The sequence below is a fragment of the Protopterus annectens genome, chromosome 2.part2, assembly GCF_019279795.1.
Source record: "Protopterus annectens isolate FY-2018-M chromosome 2.part2, PAN1.0, whole genome shotgun sequence".
In the NCBI taxonomy this organism is placed as follows: domain Eukaryota; kingdom Metazoa; phylum Chordata; order Ceratodontiformes; family Protopteridae; genus Protopterus; species Protopterus annectens.
Window position 1 is genome coordinate 436,283,867 of NC_056730.1, and position 21,028 is coordinate 436,304,894.

Consider the following 21,028-nt stretch of genomic DNA (forward strand, 5'->3'; position numbering starts at 1 on the left):
TGGTAATGACTAGATCTAGGATATTGTTGCCCCTGGTGGGGGTGTGGATAAGTTGATCCAGGGCATTGGAGTTTATGAATTCCAGAAAGCGTTGAGTGAAGGAGTTGGTACATGAGTAGTTTTCCCAGTTAATGGTGGGGTAGTTGAAATCACCCATTATTAGGGTGTTTGGTTGAACCCTAATATTTTCCAGTACATCAAGAAAAGAGGAGTGGGAATCCTGGGGCATGGTGGGTGATCTGTAGCAAGCTACAATTTGGATTGCAGTTTTGCCCAGAGTTAGTTGCACTTGGATAACCTCGGCTGCATTATGTTGAGCAACTAGCCTGGAGGTGTGGATATCCTTAATGAATATGGAAGAACTCCGCCTTTGGTGTTCCGGTCCAGGTTACATGGCCATAAAGTGTCGTATGAGTTATAGCCTGGTAGTGCAGAGGTGCTGTCTGGAGCCTTGAACCAGGTCTCAGCCACTGCACAGATATCGATGTTCTCCATTTTAAGGAGTGCCTCGAGTGAGTGCATTTTGAGATTTAGACTTCTAGCATTGAGTAGCATCACCCTCAGTTTTTGATTGCCTGTTCCTGTTACGGTGGTGAATTTGTCATTTGAACCTTGCCTAAAAAATGCACTATAGGGGCGGCAAGAACCATAGCCAGTATCCGGAATCCCAGGGGTGTCAGGTGCAGGCCATCTCTGGCAAAGCATCCTGGTCTGTCGACCATGTCATCCCAGGCAGACAGATACTGGATCCCTTTAGAATGGCACCAGAAGCTAAACCAATTGTTGAAGTTAATCATTTTGTCCTTGTACTGTGGCATAATTCTGGATGATGGCAGAATGATACTCAGTGTTAGGGTCATACCTGCCTGGGCTACAAGATCGGAGAGCTCTTCCATGTCTGTTTTCATGTAGTCCAGGGAAGTATGTCTCAGGTTGTTCACACCAACATGGACAATGACAGAGTCATATTTGTACTTGTTGTGGAGTGACCTGAGTGTGTGGGTTATGTGGCTGATCCTGGCACCCGACAGGCAGCTGACAGTAACCTTCTCCTTGTTTAGCCTGGTGAGTGGGACATCAGTGTGCCTGACTATAGAGTCACCTATGACTAGTGTGTTGGGTACGTTGTTTTGCCTTATTGGCTGTAGTTGAGTGGCACACTGAGTCTGCGGGCTATGTGTCATTTGGGTTGTGTTGGGGGGTGGAGGTTGCTTGCATTTCTGCTTTGGAGGTCTCTGTTGATTGAGCAGTTTATTATTGAGAGCCTCCATGAATGTTTTTGTGTTTCTATGTATGGATGTTGGTGGTGTAGTTTTAGTGAGACTATGTGATGAGTGTGGTGCGGTGCAAGTGTTTACCTTCTCCTCTTGAATGTCAAGTTCAGTCTTGATTGGAGAGAGCTTTACCTCCAGTTTGGCTAGATAAGTGCATCTCTCACAGGTTTTAGTGTTGGGTGGTAGGAGGAGAGGGTTGTCTGTGTACAAGAGGCAATTTCTACATTGCCCCAAGATGCCCAGATTCGTCAGATAGACAGGAGAGAACACTGGGAGCTGAACCTTGGACATGCCTGAATAAAAAACAATTTTCCTCTAGATAAGTGTGGAAAGTGAGTACAAGAGCTGTTTTTCTTTAAGCAAGTGAGGAAAGTAAGTACCAAAACTATTTTCCTCTAGGTAATGAGGAAGGTTGAATGCTGTAGTAATTAGTAGGTTATTTAGGGCTTACAAGTTCTGAACAAGTGCTGATCACGAATAAGCAAATTCAAGTGCTAAAACTAAGAATCTGTATCTGGGCTAAACTAGTTACAGGAAAGGGGGGAAACAGTTGCAAATGCGGGCTTTTAAATCAGAAAGTTGAGAGAGATGGAAAAACTGCCCAAATGGCCAATAACTACAATTTTTGGGCCAGCACCACTCCTTATGTGGTAGTTAGGTTACCTAGTGCTTACCACTCCCACTGATAAGCTAGAAGGCTTCCCTCCAACACAGAAAGCTTGGGGGGGGGGGGCTCAGAAGCTTACATACAGTCCTGGATATAGCAAATCTGAATCTGGACTACACTAGTTACAGGAAAGGTATCATACTAGCTGCTACCACACAGAGACCGGCCACTCAAGAGGAACATTAGTAAGCCAGTAAAAAAGTCCAAATAAAGCATTTATTTGGTTTAACAGCTTTCCATTGCTCTTCTAATGTGATCACTGAGCACTTTTAAGCAAGAAACTTCGCAGAGGGGGTGTTTAACAATTTAACAATTATTAAGCACCTTTCTGATATCAGAAAGGTGCTTAATAAGCCTGTCTTTTCTCCAATTTTATAGTGCAGTTGTGGTGCTCCATGCACCTGATTTTGACTTCTTACTACTTTAGTAGTTGCTTTTTCTAAAATTAAGTTTTTGTTTTGACAATCTGTACAGCTACTCACCACTAGTTTTCCTCCATAAAATGTTCTGAATGTTATAAATAGAGAGATGAAAACAGAGAGGGGGGTATCTGTCATGTGCTATAAGCAGTAACATTAGCCACAGTACGTGGTATCCCGTCGTCCACTGAGTTGTTCCTTTTATTGGTTTCCATTTCATACAAATTTATTTCTTAAAGGGCACTCCTTTCTCTCTTCTGTAGTAACAAATGCTATTCATCAATTTATTTCATTGTATCCACTAAAGTGCTATAAAAACATGCATTCTTGAATTAACTTAGTTTTGAGGAATGTTAAATAACAAATGCTTGTAGTCAGTATGTAGAACATTCACACTTTCAAACTTTGACCACAAGGTGGCTGTATAATAACTTACAAATCTTCACTAAAAGTCATTTCAAGTGTTAAAAGTAAGAGCTAATGTTGGAGACTTCAATAACAAAAGTGAACAATTTTCATAAATGCTTAGCATGTTTCATCTTGTCAGTTTACTATACGTTCACATTTATTTTCATAAAAAAAGTAACTGATTTCTTTACAAGTTAACAAACAAGCATTAGGCGTTCATGAAATCTTAAAAGAGCTGTACAGAAGCATTTCATTCCCCTAATCGGAAGTGGAAGATGCTCATTTGTTGGATTTAATTGGAGAAAATAATAACAAATAATGAAGTACAGCTTTCCCGCTTGCTGTCTCTATTACCTTGCCAAGTCTAGCAGAAATGTCCTATCCATTAATTAGATCTGGGTTGTGTCTGTTGAATTCACACATGGCTTGGAAGTTTAGCAGATGATAACTCATTTTCTTAGCCAATGAAACTGTAATTTCGTGTTGGGGTTGTTTCGATATCTGGACTCATTTGATGAGGCAGTGGTAGCTCAAAATGAGGTTTGTTTTCTTTACATTCAGTTTCTGAATCAGGATGACTACTGTAGCATAGGAATGAAAAGAGAATTGACAAAGCATGTAAAATAGGTTGTAATTACCATGAATTTTGTGATATATTGATTTTATCTCTATGACAATAGAAAATAAAAAAGTTACAATGCCTTTTTCCTATCATTTTATTGTGGACATGTCACCTCATAGCATGGGGAGTGCTACCCTGTAAATCAGCTAACAACAACAGACATCTCTAAGCCTAACCCCATGGAGAAGCTGCAGTGGTTAGGTGGCCAGTGGCCTGCTATTCTCTGATTAGAAAACTACTGCTAACCATCATTATCTTGGAGTTACCATCAGGAGTCACTGCAAATAAAGTAGACATGTCATGCCCAACACTTGTACTGTGGAATATTATTCACAGTTCCTCAGTGTCATTCCTCTAATCACATGCCATGAGTGTCAGTCACACGTCTGCAAGTGTAGCATCAGACCAACTTTCCCACTTCAGACAGCATTTTAAAAATGTGTTCTAGGCTGTCATAAATGTGCCTTAAAAATACCAAAGAGAAAAAGAGACAAAGAAAAAGAGAGAAACCCGTGATAATATCTAACTGTTTCAGTGTAACAGCAGTAGCAAATGGGTATTCACTCACCCATCGTTGTGCTGCTGCAGGTTAAAACCAGGGCACAGTAAATGATGTGTCTAAAATGTGCCCCACATTTGCATTCTGTGTATTCATGTTTTAAAGATATAGTGTTATGGAGTGATATGCAAGGTTTAAATCTGTTTGTAATTCGAATAGCTTACTCTTTGGATCGTAGATTTATAAAAACGAATGCCCTTTCAAGCCTAGCCATGCAACCCATCTGTGACCCACATATTTGATTTATATAGGAGTGATTTACTCACTGCCTCTGTCCATCAGAGACAGGCACCAGAGCATGGATGAATTTCTGATTACCCATCCTGTGCTCCAAGTTGTTTTTAAGTAAGGTTAGGGAGAAAGTGTGCTTCAAATGGATAGGGAGCCTGTTCTAGAAAATGGAAATTTCCTGAGAAATGCACCTATTTGGCCAATATGTCCTGTTTATATCGCACACAAAATTTAGAACTTTTAATCTAGTAGTTCTGATGCTGTTTGTTTTGCAGATCTGCAAAAGGTTCACCAAAACAAGGTCCAGGGATGCCTTGTACACCAGGCAAAGGTCACTTCTCAGAAGTCTGTGTGATGCCAAGTAAAGAGATAGGAGGAGTTTCATGTGATCAGCATAGGACATTGTGTTTACACCCTGTATTCTTTTTGGAAGGGACCTTTGTGGACATTCCAGTTTTTGCAAACTGAAGGGGGCATTATACTCTAAGATGGGTCTGATGGGGGCCGAGTACAGTGATACAGTGACATCTCTGGGCCTAGATGCCATGCTGTTACTAATAAGTTGAGCAAAATAGATGAATTTTTTACTACCTTGAACACATGTTGGTCAAAGACTAGATTACTACTGACCAGGGAATTACCTTTCAGGGGTGTTTTATTGATGACATAGTTACCCAGGGTGGCTGACTTCCCAAAAGATGCTATAATGCATTTATTGGCATTGAGTTTTTAAGCCATGGCTTTGGTACCAAGCGTTTGTCTGTGTTAGACCTTCCTGAAGGGTCTTCTCATCTTGGGGATATTCAGTGACTGCTCCCTTTTAGCAGTCATCTACAAACTTGGTCAGCCAGAGGCTTTTGACAGTGGCTTTGACCTTTGGGAAGTAGAGACCAAATAGGAGCACAGATCCATGAGGGACTCCACAGGTGACTGGCCTCCTTGTAGAGGTGGCCTCGCTGATCCTAACTTCGCTGGTCCTATCTGTAAGCTAGCTAGCTATCCAGTATATTATAAAGATATTCATGCCTAGTTCCATACATTTGTTGACAATACCTGAGTGGGGTATTTTATCAAATTCTGTAGCCAGATAATAGATAGGCAGTGTGCAGCACTTTTCCCTCATTGATTGCCTTAGTGGCCTTTTCAAAGAAGTCCATCAGGCGTAGTAAGTACAGTCTTCGTTTGACAAAGCCAAACTTGGATAGATCCAGTGTCTGGACATCTCCTATGTCCTTGTTGATAATATCCTTGATAATTCCTTCCATGACTTTGTAAATAAGACTAGTCAGACTAATGGGTCTGTAGTTTCTAGGATCCACTGAAAGTCCTCCCTTATGAAGGGGGGTGACTGTCACAGTCCTCTGTTCTCATGGCACAAAGCCTATTTTAAGGCTATAGCTAAATAGTAATTCCAGGGGTCCTAATAAGTTATATTTTAAACTGTACAGGAGGCATCCCCGGATGTAATTATGGCCATGTTCTTGGCTTTAATGAGCACAGCCAGTGTATGTGTGTGTGTGTGTGGGGGGGGGGGGGTTGAATTTGTCTGCTTGCAACTTATCTATATTGCCAGGCTCAGTGAATGTGGTATCATTAACCACTAGTTCAGCACATTGCTGTGTACTGCCCTTGAGGTTTCTGACATAGCTGGAAAAGGCCTTGTGGTTATCTTTCAATTGGTAGGATATCTTGATCTCAAAGTGGCTTTGTTTGACCTAATTAGCCCTCTGAGTTGCCTTTTCAGTTTGATGAGAGACTTTTTATCATTATGGGAATTACCCTTCCTGATTTTTTCCATCATTGTTTTCCTTTTGTTGTATATCCTGTTTAATATGGGGTGCCATGGGGAGGGGTTGTTTCTAGGGCTAGTCCTGGGCTGTCTTCTGCTAAGTACAGCAGCTTCTATACAGCCATTGGCATGGTTCTGCAGAGTTTCTGAGTCCAATTCAGCATAGGCTAGGGTTTGGAGAGGCACTGAATTTTGACAAACCATCATTTAATAAAAGGTAGTTTGCCTTGGAATATTTCCTAACTATTACTGGTTTTACTAGGGTTATGGAACTGATTTTGATTTTGAAGGAGACAACTTTATGGTTAGACCTTATTAAGGAGGACAAGACATGGTGGGGGGGTTGCAGCATTCTTTCGTACTTCTGAGCATGAGGTCCATTATTGTGAAGCCTGTAGTGGGCATATTCTCTATTTGGTCAAGGGTGTTTGTATTTATGAAATCCAAAATCTCTGTACCTGTAGATTTGAGGCTTTGTAGGATTCCCAGTCTACAGCGTGTTAAGTCTCTCCCATCAGTAGGGTGTTAGGTTGGATGTTAAGTATCTGCAATAGGTCCAAGTATCCATTTTGAGCTTCTTGGTACACGGAGGGTGACCTATAGCTGGCTAGGATATGGTACAGGATTTTGTCTGCAGTGATCTGCACTTAGATGGACTCCGCATGGCATCCAGTTTGACCACCCTAGACGTATGCTTGTTGCTAATGTATAGTGATACACTTCTGTCTTTAGCCCTTGTCTGTGCAGCTGCTTGTCTAAAAGTGTGGAAGGCACTGAAACCTTGCACTGCCGGGTTGCTCTCTGTCACTTTAAACCATGTTTCAGTAACTGCACAGATGTTTATATTCTCGAGTGTGAGGAGAGCTTGGAGGGAGTGAAGTTTTTTTGTTTAGACTACTGGCATGACCAGTAACACCTTGATGTTCAGTTGAGTTGATTTTGCTATGTCGGTAGGTTTGTACATTTGGCATTGCCTAAAAAAGGCACTATGGAGGTGGATAAAGTTTTAGAGAGTATTCAAAAGCCTAGTTGGTAGATGCAGACAATGCTTGGCAAAGCAATGCAGTCTGTTAACCATGTTCTTCCAATCTGACAAATATTGGATCCTGTTAGAATGGCACCAGAAAAACAGTCAGTTGATAAAATCAGTCATCATTTGCTCATATTGTGGCATCATCCTTGGTGATGATAATATGCTAGATTATATCAGCCTGAGACACATAGTCTGAAAGTTCCATAATGTCTCTCTTCATATAGTCCAGGGAGGTATGTCTCAGGTCAAGAAGCTTCTGTGGCTCAAAGGTCATTTACAGATGCATGGACTGTGATAGAATCATAGTGGTGCCTGTTTTGTATTGACTTAAGTATGTGCGTGATCTGTTAAACAACCAGCCGTTATCTTCTCCTTGTTCGATCTGGTTTGTTCAGTGTGGTTAGAGGAGCGTCAGTATGTCATACAATGGAGACCTCTATGGCAAGAGACCTGGAAAGCATATTTGATTGCCTTAGGGACTTAGTGTTTGGACTCCATTAAGTGTGGCAGTATGTTTGGCCATAGCTGTTTTTTTCTGAGTTCCTTTGGACTTGCTGAGGCATAGTTTTGCCCACAGGTGGTCTAGGTGATCTTTGTTGTTCAGGAAAATTGCTTTTAAGTGCCTCAGCAAACATTAGTTTATGTGTATTTTGTGTGCTATGTGAGTTGTGTGTTGTGTGCATGGTTTCAACAACCTGATGTGTGCGTGTATGTGAGAAGTTAGCCTCCAGTGTCATTATGTAAGTATACCTCTCATATACTATGTGCATTTCTTTAAAGATTAAGTGGTTCAATTACTACAGTATCTCAAGATGCTCATATCTATGAAGTTGACTATAGAGAAGTTAGGAAATTGCATATCCATGCTGTCTATTCTTTTGATTGGTGAGCTACAAACAAGGTGGCGCTTTTGGGTTAGAAGGCTATTAAGGGAGTTTTGTTGGTGCAGACTAATAAGGGTGCTTTATTGGGGCAGATTATGCTAAACAGTAGAAAATTATACTAACTTTAATGTTTACACAATACTGAATTCTACTGAATCTATAGGTATTTCTGCTCGACCTCCAGCTAGCTGCTCTAAGCTTATTGGCATGCAAGGTATTTGCACTATATTTACTGCTTTACAGGGTCCAGTTTTGTGGACCATTCTACAGGGAAGATTTGCTTTCTTCATGTCTGCTACCATACAGGCCGCTGCTAACCACCACTGCACGGTCTGTAGCTCTGAATTTATAGCATCTTAGAAAAAGCAGAAAAACATCAAATGAGCACTCTGGCCAATAAAATGACTGCACTATGAGCCCCTTTGTCTGTATCCCAACTCAGCTAGAGCAAGCAAACTCCTCCTGACACAGTATGAATAAACCCCGTTCTCCCAATTTAAAAACACAAGTACAATGCTACCACAAATTAATTAAACAAGTAGCTGGAAATCCCTTGCTAACTGCAATTTCAGGACTGTCTTATAGCATTAGCAGTGAGAGGAAGAGCAAAATATTTTGCAAAAATACAGTGAAATGCACAATTAAAAGCAAGTATTGTAGTGATCACTCAAAATATTTCATGCAAGTGCGATTTAGCAATCAAAAGTACTTACCTTTGCCTGGAAGGCTCTGAATGCAAGTGACACACTTCCGGAACACAGACTATGATGCCAAGCTTTGCTGATCTCAAGAGAAAATGAGCAGGAAACAATTTGTAGTAAGGGAGGTTTACTCAAGAGCAATATTGGTCTACTGGGTGACATTCGGTATCATGGATCTATGGGAAACAATGAGTGTGGCGAATACTTAATGGTGGCATTTGGTATCATGGATCTGTGGGAAACAATGAGTGTGGCGAATACTTAACGGTGGCATTTGGTATCATGGATCTGTGGGAAACAATGAGTGTGGCGAATACTTAACTAGCTTATACAACATATAGTAGCAATGAAAGTGGGGTGGGAGGGACTTTGGAAACCAGATTATCATAAGTGGTTGAACCAGAAACACAACCTTATAAAACCACAACAGGAAAAGGGTGGATGATTGGGGAAATTTTCTAGGAAGAAGCAGGCTAGCTAGAGAGGGAACTAATCAAATAAAGCCAATATGCTTAAAAATGCTTCACTGCAATATCAGGTTTTGTGGAGACTTCCTTTGTAGCTTAGTTTTTAGTTCAGGACATAGGTATCAAAATAATTGTAGGGATTGGTGTACCGTGGTGTAATAGGCATGCATTTTTAAAATATACCATGGTAGAGAAAAGCTAAATGTACCTCAGATAGTGCACTCACAAATCTACAGTTTGAAAAAGAATGCTGCAAATACAGATTAGATTTAATGGCAAGTGAAATTTCCAAAATGTACTAGGTCAGGCTAAGAATAATGGTTAAATATTGTACAGATACTAATAATGGCTTCAGATTTGATAAATTTGAATTAAGAACAAAATTAAAAAGGAAAGCTCTCTGAAACCTGATGTTACAATGAAACACTTACTAGAGTGTAGCAAGACACTTCAAAATGCCAGAAGAGCAGACCAACAGTATCAAAATGAAACAAAAGTAAAAAGTAAATGCAGTTACACAACTAAACTGCACAGAAAGTATACACAACAGCCAAACAAAAAAAATTACACCCCCCCCCAAAAATGAACAAATGTCAGTAGAATTTATGCAGGTAATTTTTCTTTATAAAAATACATGCCCATCTAGATGAATGCAGTGACAGTCTTGTGGTAATATGAACCATTTTTTTGCAAATTGGTGGAGAATAATGTTACAAATACAGCTTAGATTTAATGAACACTTACTGAGCATCAGTCATATTTAAAAGAAAAACACAGAAACATGCCATGCACATTAAAGTGTGCACTTTTATTAATGCAAATGAGGGGAAAAATTAAATAATCATATCCATAAAAGACTGAAGTTTACTTTTATGAACTCGAGTTGTGGGAACACTTTAACAATTTCATTAGCTTTAATTGTGAATCGTTAAAACAATGTGATATTAAGATTTTTTCCCCTGTAACAGGAAACAACCTCTACCCAATGAAGATTTGAGGGTAAGCTATTATTTGAAACAAGTCTCAGTTAAGAATATCAAAATCATTTCTGAGATTTATGTAATGTAGGTTAATAGAAGAGCATTTTTTAAATGCTTTAATATCAAGAAGCTAAATCTATCTGAAATAATGAATGCAGAAAATAGTCAGAAATAGCTTGTAAGGTTTTTTCTGAAACAATCAAGCAAAGTTGTCATTTGAGCCTTACAATGAAGCTGTTGCACTAAACTGAAGAAGAAAAAGAACTGTTGCAATCTAAAGAGACTACTTTAATAGAAAAATAGAAAGAAAGAGAAGTCTGGAATCTTGATGAGCAACAGAGAAGCAGGGTGTGTGATATAGCCTGATTAATTCCGAGTTTAGACTTCTCTAGAAGCTGTAACATATGATGTGCAAATCACTATAACTCATTAGCTGGGAACATTCATAGACATATGTGATGCTTTCCTTTAATCCTAAAAAAATAACACACATTATATTACAATGCTGGTTTTAAATTTACCCTGGCTTTAAACTGAGGTGGTCATGGACAGTATACCTCAGAGTGAAACGTCTGTACATTTTGAAAAAATCAGTAAGTAAAACATTTCAGAACTTAAGAATCCTTTGTTTAGAATGTTTTTGATGTCTAATGCATCTATACTAAAAGTTATGATGTTAGTACAAATGTAGTTTGCCACACTATGAACACTAACAAGTTCTCATTGAGTTCATCATAACTTTTAGTAAAGATAGATTAGGCATTAAAAACATTCTAAATAAAAATTGGAACTTGTTGATGGGTGACTAAGACTTGTTAAACAAGTTAAGGGAGCACCCCTTAGTGTTTTTTACGAGGGGGGTGAAACCTGAAGAATTTGTTGGAAAACAGCAACCCTTCTTCAGTGAGACACCTAGGCATGTATACGTGTGAAATGTGTAGGTTTTGCAAATACATGGATATAAGCCAAAGCTTTATTATAAGAAATGTAAGATACTTTACAACTAAAAAAATTAACTATAATTCTAGGATGATTGTGTACCTAGCCCAATATTAATCTTGTCTAGCTTTCTACGTTGACAAGACCAACCGTAAGTTGAAAGAACGTGTCTGTGAACACATTTATAGCATGAACAGGGGCAAACTTGAAAATACCTTAGCTAGGCACACATCCTCTAATCAAACACATACTTTTATGTTCGGGGCCATTGACCAAGTTACTTTGGACATCAGGGGTGGACCCAGTTCTTTATTATTAGAAAAACTTGAATTGATGTGGCAAAATCTTTTAAATGCTTGTTGTTACCCAGGATTAAATGAGATGTGTTCTATGTTATGTCTTTTAAAACTGAATAGTTTAAGATAAAGGGTATGTATTTGCTTATATATACATAAAAAACAAAGTGAAGGTAACACTTCAGCTTATTATAGAGCTACCATAAGAATTTTGTTGGTGTGCTGCTGTGTGTTTTGAATGTATTTTGAAATTTTTAAATATTTCTAGTTGAAGTAATTTCAATGTTTTTAAGCACACAGAGGGTTACATTTTTGGAGGGAATTGTATAGTCATTACCCTAAATTGATCATATGACTTTTTTGAAGTTGTATTTAAGTAGGGATGTTTTTAGACATTTTTATCTGAAGAAATCCCAGTTACTAATCGGATGAAAAATGCTTCTGTGTAGACTACTCCTCTGGTTGGTTTTGTTGCTTTCTTTGGTTTGTTTGTTTGGATTTTTGGCTTCCAGATCCTTCCCAGTGCACCAGTAATAAAATGACAGGGCATCTTGATTTTCCCAGTTAAGTTCAGTTGGTTTCCCTCTCAGATGCTGACTTATTCACGTGTTAGCCTCATCAGTGGCTGCCATCAGGCTACCAGTGCTGAGACCTTTGCCACTCACATTTATGTAGGAGTGGTCACCTCTTTACAATTTTTCTATTCATCTATTACAGATGAAATGCCAGTACTCATTACCAAGTAGGCAGCCACTGTTTCAGGCAGCCTTACAATATCCAACATCATGTTTTTGATACTGGGATTCCCTACAACATTGGCATTGATGTACCGTGTTTATTCCACTGCACTGACCTTAACCATTGTGGTTGTGGTGCAGTCTGTCCCAAAGCAGTTGACCCATTTACAGGTCATGTTAAATCCACAGATATCAGATGGGGAAAACCATGTAGCAGATGCCTTCACATTCCTCAGTAATTTACAGTCAGGAAAGCCTGCCAGACTAAATGTAGAAAAAGGTCCAAAGTAGTGTGCCAGGTAAACAGACTGCCAAGAGACAGCACCTTCTGGTGGCCCATTCAAAAATTTCTGTGTAATGTTATGTGGGCTGTATTTTCATGAGGGGGCTATCATCTTTATCTGAGTCAGAGCCTTCCCTCAAATACACAAAGCATTTTCCAAAAGTAGGTAAGTGGACTTAGCTGAGAAGTCCTCCACCACTGACTTGGATTATAAGTTAGGATTGGCTTCACTAGGATCATCCGCCAAAGACCCAACATTTGGAAAATTTATTTTTATGACACTGGAAAAATAAGGTGGCCCACCAGCCTTATCTCTTCACTTCAGAGAAGGTGAAAGGAGGCATGCAAGTTCAGTCTTACCCTAGTTGGACATTCTTCCTCCCAGGGACTGGCCTGTCTGGTTGAAGACCCCAAAACCAGTTGATGCTGTTATTAGTTGGCTGTAAGTATGCTTCCATTCCACAGAGCCTTGCTGTCCAGCTGCCAGAAGAATCAACAGCAGTGAGAAGGCTGGAAAAGCACACTGTTACTTCCTCAAAATTATTTTTCTGGACACAGTTATTGGGCATATATGGTTTGTTTTCAAATTAAAATAATGACCAAGTAATCCATAAGGCTGAGGTCATCACAAACAAAAGTGAGTAGAAAAATAACAAGTCCAGTCTTTCATGACCATCACTGTTGCAAATGACATGATGCATACCATTTATGCTATGACTAAGTGTCTGATGAGAGCTGTAGTTGGTATTGTAGTATACTGGCATACTTGTTTCTAAGGTAATCAACTTTGCTGAAGACATGAAGGTTGCCATGGAACTTCCACCATGAAGGGAGTCTTTCCATTGTGGGGTTGGAAATAATTAGGTACCTCAGAAACATGAAAGAGCAGGGCAATGCCCTGAGCTCATGGGCATGAGATTCCAGCATCCACAGTGAATGTTTACAGAGTGACACTGGGGCCAGTGTTAGATGTGGTTCTGGCATGGAGCACAGCAACCCCATAAGGGAAAACAGGTAGAGTCCATGGCCAGAGTGACCACATATTCAGGGAGAACTACCACCAGCTAGGAAGCCACAGGCATTTCACAAACAAACAGCAGCAACCTTGAAAGTTCTGCAGGAGGCACCTTTCACTCTAGGTAGTCAGAATGGTTGTCCCTTGATATAAGTAATATAACATGAGTCAGGACAGAAATATCAAGGATATATTAAGCCAGAAGTATTAAGACCTCCTTCAAGTTACCACCACAATCGCTGCCTCTGCCCAGAAGATGAAAACAAGGCAGAAGGTCTTCATCCTCATAAACAAGAGAACCAACTGACCATAAAGAGCCAGGGCTATTAATAACTCAAGATTCTTTTTTGGATGATGACTCTAGCTTATTCTGGATCACAGTCTCCAAAAACAGGTTTATTGTAAAGTAAAAGTTTTAAATGGTCACAGTGTAAGTAATCCTCCCAAGGTATCATGAAGAGACTGGATGTACTGTTTGGATCTCCAGGGTGCCAATCTCTACATAAAGGTCACTCAGGAATCCAACAGGTATTGGAAATTTCACCTAGAAGCCAGTCACTACCTATTCAGATATTAGCCTTACAGTCTCGCCTCAAACCCCAGGGTGTTTACGAAGTGTGTGACAGTAGTAATGGCTCATCGGAGCAGAGCGTGGCAAAATGTGCCAAGTAATTAACAATGTGCTCAAAGCTACTTGGAAATTAAACAAAACAGTGCTGAGATGAGAAGACTGTTGGAAGAAGGAACAAGGGCATCTGATCTGGTGTTGTGGATGCTGCTTGGCAAATTCCGCCAAATATTTGACCAGGAGGGCCTTTTGTTAAGGAATGGTAATTATAGAAAATCATATCAAGGCATATTTTGCTGAAATTGCAGTGCATTATCAGTTCAGTGTCTGTGATGCTGGTCCCATCATTTCCCCATTGGAACACAAAGACTAGTAACTTGTCATTAATACAAGGAAAATAAAGACTATCTGTAAGTATGTATGAGTATCAGGTCCTGGAGTCAAAAAAGGTATCAAGCACAGGTGATTGCTGACAGGATAATGTAGGTAATTCAAACTGTAGAGCCAAATTTGCCAAGGTGAGTAAGTGAATCAAAGAGTGAACGGGTACACATTTTAAATTCAAGCTCAAATTAAAACATCATTAAATACATTTTAAGATTGATGACCACATCCACATCATTTTCATTGCAACAGTTGTGAAGACAAACATCAAGCAGCTAAGGAATTCTAGACTATAGAGAGATGAGCATAGATTTAACATTAATTTCAGGGTATAAAAGGTTAACAAGATCAGCAATTTATGAAAAATCAGAAAAGTCAGAAGTAATGGTCACATACCTCTCAACCTCTTAGAGCAAGAAATCTGGACAAAGCCTTAAATAAAAGTGGGACAAAGGCCCCAAAAGAGGGACAGTTTTTAAATATTGCTCTTACAAATTTAGAAAGATGATAGAATAATAGGTTTAGCATTGGCATGAATTTATTGAAGGGAATGAAGTCTGAAACTCAAATGGCTGTCATTATTTTCTAACTTCAATCTTTAATGATTTGCCACTAAATTGCCAGAAAATCACAATTTTATGAAAAGCAGACAAAAAAAAAATATGACAAAAATCTCGACATTCTACAAAAATCTATACCATTGAGAGGTATGAATGGTCATAATTTCACAGATTCTACATCTGTGAAAGATCATAGCCATGGCCTGCAGTTTTCTTTATACATCTGGATTTGCTGCAAATTACTCTAGAATAATAATTGTATCATAAGTCTGGAAGTATTATTTGCATGTTTTTTGGCAACAGTTGCATACTGCCTTATCTGAAGTCCACCTTGTGTGATTAATTATGTCTGTCCAAAAATGTAAAAATATAAATGGCCTTCCTCATGCAAACATAATTTGCTCTGTTAATGTCATGTCAAACACACAGGTAGGTATAAGGTTCAACACTGACCTGCCTTTGTTGGATATAGTTCTGTTGAAAAAAAAAAAAAAAAGGTCACCATTACACATCATCAGCTTCAGCAGGAAAAATATTTTTTGTGGGTTACGACCCCCTGCCCCCTCCCAACACACCACCACTACCATCATATCTCTAAATATACTTACTCCAAGATCATACTGCATAAAAGTAAGGAGAGACTTTACCCACAGCGTGTTGCGATTTTACTCTAGTCCCTTTATTACACACTGGATGATCTTTAGATCATTCCCTTCACTGTGCCAGACTATGTACGTCAAGCATGCTGTACATAGATGATTCCCCGCAAGTGTTAGTTATATAACTGCTTATGAAGTATCTAAAAGGGATGTACTGCAATTTGCTAGTTAGGACCCGTGTGTTTTACTTTTAGCATATTTTAAACAGTTTGCATAACAAATGAAACAGATGAGTAGCAAACATTGTACAGAATATAGACATGCACTGAAGTACAAGAATTTTTAAACGGCTGAAAATATGGACCTGCCTTAATGGATTATATTGTTTTTAGGTGTAGATTTGCTTTGCTTATGATGACATTAATTAATAGGGAACAGTACATTGGAGTGGCTGCAACTATTCTGTTTTTTTAAGTATCTTCTGTTCATTCCAGCAATGTTTTATTGCTATAATAACAATGCAGACTTTTATATTACAAGGTATGTAAATTTCTTATGGAATAATTTATTTTGGTATGTTGTGATAACTATTTCCACCACTTTTTTTTATAACTTAATACAAACCTTTACTAACATATTTAAAGCATATTATTCACAGTCCAACATACCATTTTTCCTTTTTCTTTTAGTGGAAAGTTTATTATCAGTGGTAGATTCCCAGGCACACAGTCCAGGAAGTCCAATTGAAGATAGTACAGAAGAGTTAAGCATCACAGAATGCAATGCATCTATGGATACTTATGAAAGCACACCTGATTCATCCACTGACAGTAAGTCTAAATGACCGTGCTGATTTTACAGACTGTAAAATATTTCCTTGAACTATTTCCCTATGTTTACCTAGTTGCGTAGCAAGTGAAGCTTCTGTATATCAATATATAGTAGCCATGTCATTAGTATATTTGCCATCAAAAGTAATTTTGTCTTGTTCTTCACTTTTCTGCTTCACAGATTATTTTTTTCTCCTTCCTTTGTTGCAGGGCCTATCACTACTACCTCAGGTGTAAGTTCTCAGTCTCTAAACTCAGACACGGAAGAAGCAGCACAAAGGAGTGAGTGTGATTTTGACACATGTCTTCCACAAACTGAACCTGAAACGGATGAATTTAACTTGCAGAAGGTAAGGAACAAATGAAATGTTAGAAAAAATGCAGCTGAAGTGCCACAGTGAGCAGTGAAAAGGTGAGAGGGAATGCATTACATGAACTGTCTGAGTGAGTGTTTTTATTTTGTTGTGTATTGTTCCTGTTTTGCTGTTCAGATGGCAGAACAGAATAGTTTGCCTACCTAGGCAGGCAGTTCTCCAAGTCTTGCTGAACCAGTGATCAAAGAAAGGATACCAAAACACACTAGTGATATTAAGTTGAATGACTTTAAAATTCCCCTGGCTAAACACATAAAAAAACATCCAGGAGACAGACTTTATTTTAAGGCCATCCAAGTCATGAGAGAAAATCCTTGAGGAGGTGATGTTAGTAATTGGACTGAATTGGCCGAGAAGGTGTGGATTGGAAGGCTACAAGCAGATAAATATCCAGGACTAAATTCAGATTGTCCAATGAAACCATCCCTGAAGGGGTGTAGACTAAGGAGATGTATCTGATTGGTCGAGTGATTGTTTTTGAAGAAATGAATAAGTAATATTAGTACATCTGAAGAAGGATCCATAGTGTGATCCGAAAGCATTTATCTTTTTGTTTTTATTGTGGTCTATTTTATTAAGTTTTACATCACTTATTAAAGTTTTAAATGAATGAGTGAGTGAACAGATTGATGTATGCTCCTGGCTGTGTTGGCAATATTAGTTTTCTATGCTATATATATATATATATATATATATATATATATATATATATATATGTGTGTGTGTGTGTGTATATATATATATATATATATATATATATATATATATATATATATATATGGGTCTACTTCATTTGACTGAGAATACACTTCACTGAAAATGAAATCAGTGGGATCACTTCAATGAAAGCTCACTTCACTGAAAACTCATTTGACTGAAACTCATTTCGTTGAAAGTTATATATGGCCTTTTCCCCACTGTAGTGTGATCCTGGAATTAGTATATATATATATATATATATATATATATATATATATATATATATATATATATATATAGGGTGGGGCACAGCCCCCCCACATTGGGGGGGGGGTGGGTGGCATAACCCCCCCACATATTATTATAAACATTTTAAACTATACACATTGATACTTACAAGTGCAATGAATAACTGTTTCCAGAAGAGAATATATAACCAACATATGTGGGGGGCTTCGCCCACAACACTCCCCTCCTCAAATATATGTACTAACTCCAGGATCACACTACAGTGGGAAAAGGGCCATATATAACTTTCAAAGAAATGAGTTTCAGTTAAATGAGTTTTCCGTGAAGTGGGCTTTCAGTGAAGTGGTCCTAGTAATTTCATTTTCACTGAAGTGTATTTTCAGTCAAATGAAGTAGACCCCTATTTATATATATATATATATATATATATATATATATATATATATATATATATATGTGTGTGTGTGTGTGTGTGTGTGTATCTAATATATATATATATATATATATATATATATATGTGTGTGTATATATAAAAACACACACACACACATATAAATATGATTTAAGCAAACATTTACCTCTGTTTTGTCGACACACTTTGTCTGACAGAACAAGTAATCAACAGTTGGACAGTCCTTGAGGTTAGGGAATATGCCTAATCCATAATACATCTGAATGTTTTGGGTTCCTCTTGCCTCCTTCCTGTCTGTCCCAAATCTTCTTCACCAGATTGCCTTATGCATTTCCTGTACATGTCCTGGGACCCCTACCCCTGTAATCTGTTCTCTTTTTCATTTTCTGCAATTGGAGCTACTTTGGCTTCTGCTTTTATGTCATTTCTTTGTCTGCTGCACAGTGTACACCCTACCACCCTTCTCAGGCAGTTTATCTCCATCACCACTAGCTTCCTCAGCTGCTCTTCCTTTACTGCCCTGGTTTCTGTACCATGCACTGTTACTGGTTACACCACTGTTCTGTATATCTTCAGGTGTGCAAAATTGCATAATTCCCGGGGTTTTAAAATATGCCCTTTCCCCAGTATTGTGCAGTCTTACAGTGTGTGTGTGTGTATATATATATATATATATATATATATATATATATATATATATATATGTGTGTGTGTGTGTGTGTGTGTGTGTCTGTAGCAGCGTGGGGGAAGGGGTGCAGCCCTTGTGGGAAAAAAAAAGTTGTTTTAATGTTTATTAATTTTGCTTGCATTAAGGCTGGTGGCCTGCACATGCTGAAGTTTGTCGACATTGTGAATGCTGACATTTGTTTTTTTTTTTTTTTTTTTATTAAATTAGTTATACACACGTGTATGTGTGTGTATATATATATATATATATATATATATATATATATATATATATATATATATATATATTTACTGCGGTAGCGTTGTCGCCTCACAGTTAGACCTTGCCCGTTCGATTCTCAGTTAGAGCGTCTTCTGTGTGGTGACATGCGTGAATGGGCGTTCCTTCGTTTAAGGTTTTGCGTTAGGCCCGGCAAGCCAGCACATAAAAATCTACTGCCAATCATTAGCGGACCGGAGTTCCGCTGTGGCTACCCCTAACCAGGAAAAGCCTAAAGACACAAATATATATATATATATATGTATATATATGGGTCTGCTTTAGATAATCGAAATGCCACTTACCCAACTTTTAAAACACTAAGACGAAAGCACCGAAAATCCATTTAAATGAACACTGACATCACTGACAAAAAACTACAGGTAAGTAACCATTTGGCTGCACCACAACAAAACATGAAAACTGAACCACATGAAACCCACCCATGTGGGGGCCTTCACCCTCACACCCCCCATGTGAGATTGCACGATCGAGAAAAGGGGCAAAGTTCATCATGGTGAGCAAGTAGTTAGAAAGGGTTAGATTGAAAAACTTAATGAGTGGCCTTGCTATATTAAACTGTCCCTCTTCCAACAGTCTAGGATAAAGGTAGTGAAAGTGTGGACTGTAGCTGCAATGCAAATGGCTTAGCAAGTTTGCAAGTGATTTTTTTAAGTAATGATGGTGTGTGTTGCTCTGTACCTAACTGGTGTAAGTGAGGTAGGTATATGATCCCTAAGATCAGTTAATTTGTTAAGTACGCATGACATTTTATTGTGTCCTTTAGGAATAGTTTGTGGTGACTTGTTTAAGAGTTTGCATGAAGAGCCTGGGATTTCCAAGTTACTGCTTTTGACTGAGGCTAAGTAAAGCTGCTGTTGTAGATTTAGTATCAGTTATTGTATCTCTCTTTAGTTTAACTCACTTCTTATACTTTCCTTGATAAGAAGGCTTGGCGTGATCTCTATTGTTGACTTTCTGCTCAAGTTCAGTGAGTTTCTCACAGGTACTTATCTGTTACTGAAAGGGAAAGTCCATCTTGAATTGGCAGTAGGAGATTATAATATGTTGCTCTAAGTACTGTGATATTACATGCAGTATAGAATGAGGACCAGTCTGTCCGCTGTAATTTACTCAATAATGCATATTATACATCATGTGTACAATCAGGACTTTTCCTGGTAAGAATAGTCTGAAACAGGGGTTTCTGAGATTTTATTGTGCATGTAGTAAGAGATGGGCAGTGGTCATTGTGTAGGGGCAGTATGAGCACTGTTTAATATACAAGGATAAAATACAAAAATGGCAGTAAAAGGAAGTGTTCTTGTGGTCATTACATTTGTCTTCACCCTGCTGAGATCAGGTTCCTATTACGTTATCGAACTTCAACAAGTTCGAACCCTATATGGTCGAAACCATATAGTCGAACTTGCTGAAGTTTGAATACATTAAAAATAAATAAATAAAAGATGCAACAGTAAACTAACATAGTTTACTGTTGCATTTTTTATTTTATTTTTTTACCGTGTTCGAAGTTTTGAAACTTAACAGACAAGTTCGATATTGTCGTGTTCGAAGTTTCAAACCTTGGATCACGTAATAGGAACCTGCTGAGATCTGCATTATCTTTTGAAGTTTGTCTCATACATTTTTTTGTATACTGATCCACATCATGCACCTTTTTTCACATGTTAGGTGACTTACTGAGAGTCACACAGTAGGCAAACAGCATGCACTTAGTTCTTACATGTTTACAGGGAGCGGCTTCAAAACTGACACATGATGACCATCACTTTTAGAGCCACCTAATGTAACCAAGCATTTTCCTTTGATTTTTTTTTTGTCTTTCTTTTGTCCAGTCTCCATTGCTTTATACTTTACTGTCTTACTCCAGACACTTGGAACCTTTTGCATGTGGAACTTCAGATGCCAGTAGCATGTACACCATGGAGCATGGGGCATGTGGGATGAATGTTGTCACATGGTTCATTAAGTATTTGTATATATATATATATATATATATATATATATATATATGTTGCACACATTAGCACCCTGACACTTGTACACATACCTCTCTACTTCCAAGCATTAGAAATCATA

The 21,028-nt window shown here is 38.4% G+C and overlaps 1 protein-coding gene across 4 annotated transcripts in view; it reads left to right on the forward strand.

The window, feature by feature from the left end:
* Positions 1–21,028, forward strand: part of ARHGEF28 (Rho guanine nucleotide exchange factor 28) — a 3,217,901-nt gene that overhangs the window by 2,891,543 nt on the left and 305,330 nt on the right. For all 4 annotated transcript variants that reach the window (XM_044063941.1, XM_044063943.1, XM_044063942.1 and 1 more), the window contains 2 exons: positions 16,105–16,245; positions 16,456–16,595. In XM_044063941.1, the coding sequence (XP_043919876.1) occupies positions 16,105–16,245; positions 16,456–16,595 (281 nt within the window). The remainder of the gene's footprint in view (positions 1–16,104; positions 16,246–16,455; positions 16,596–21,028) is intronic.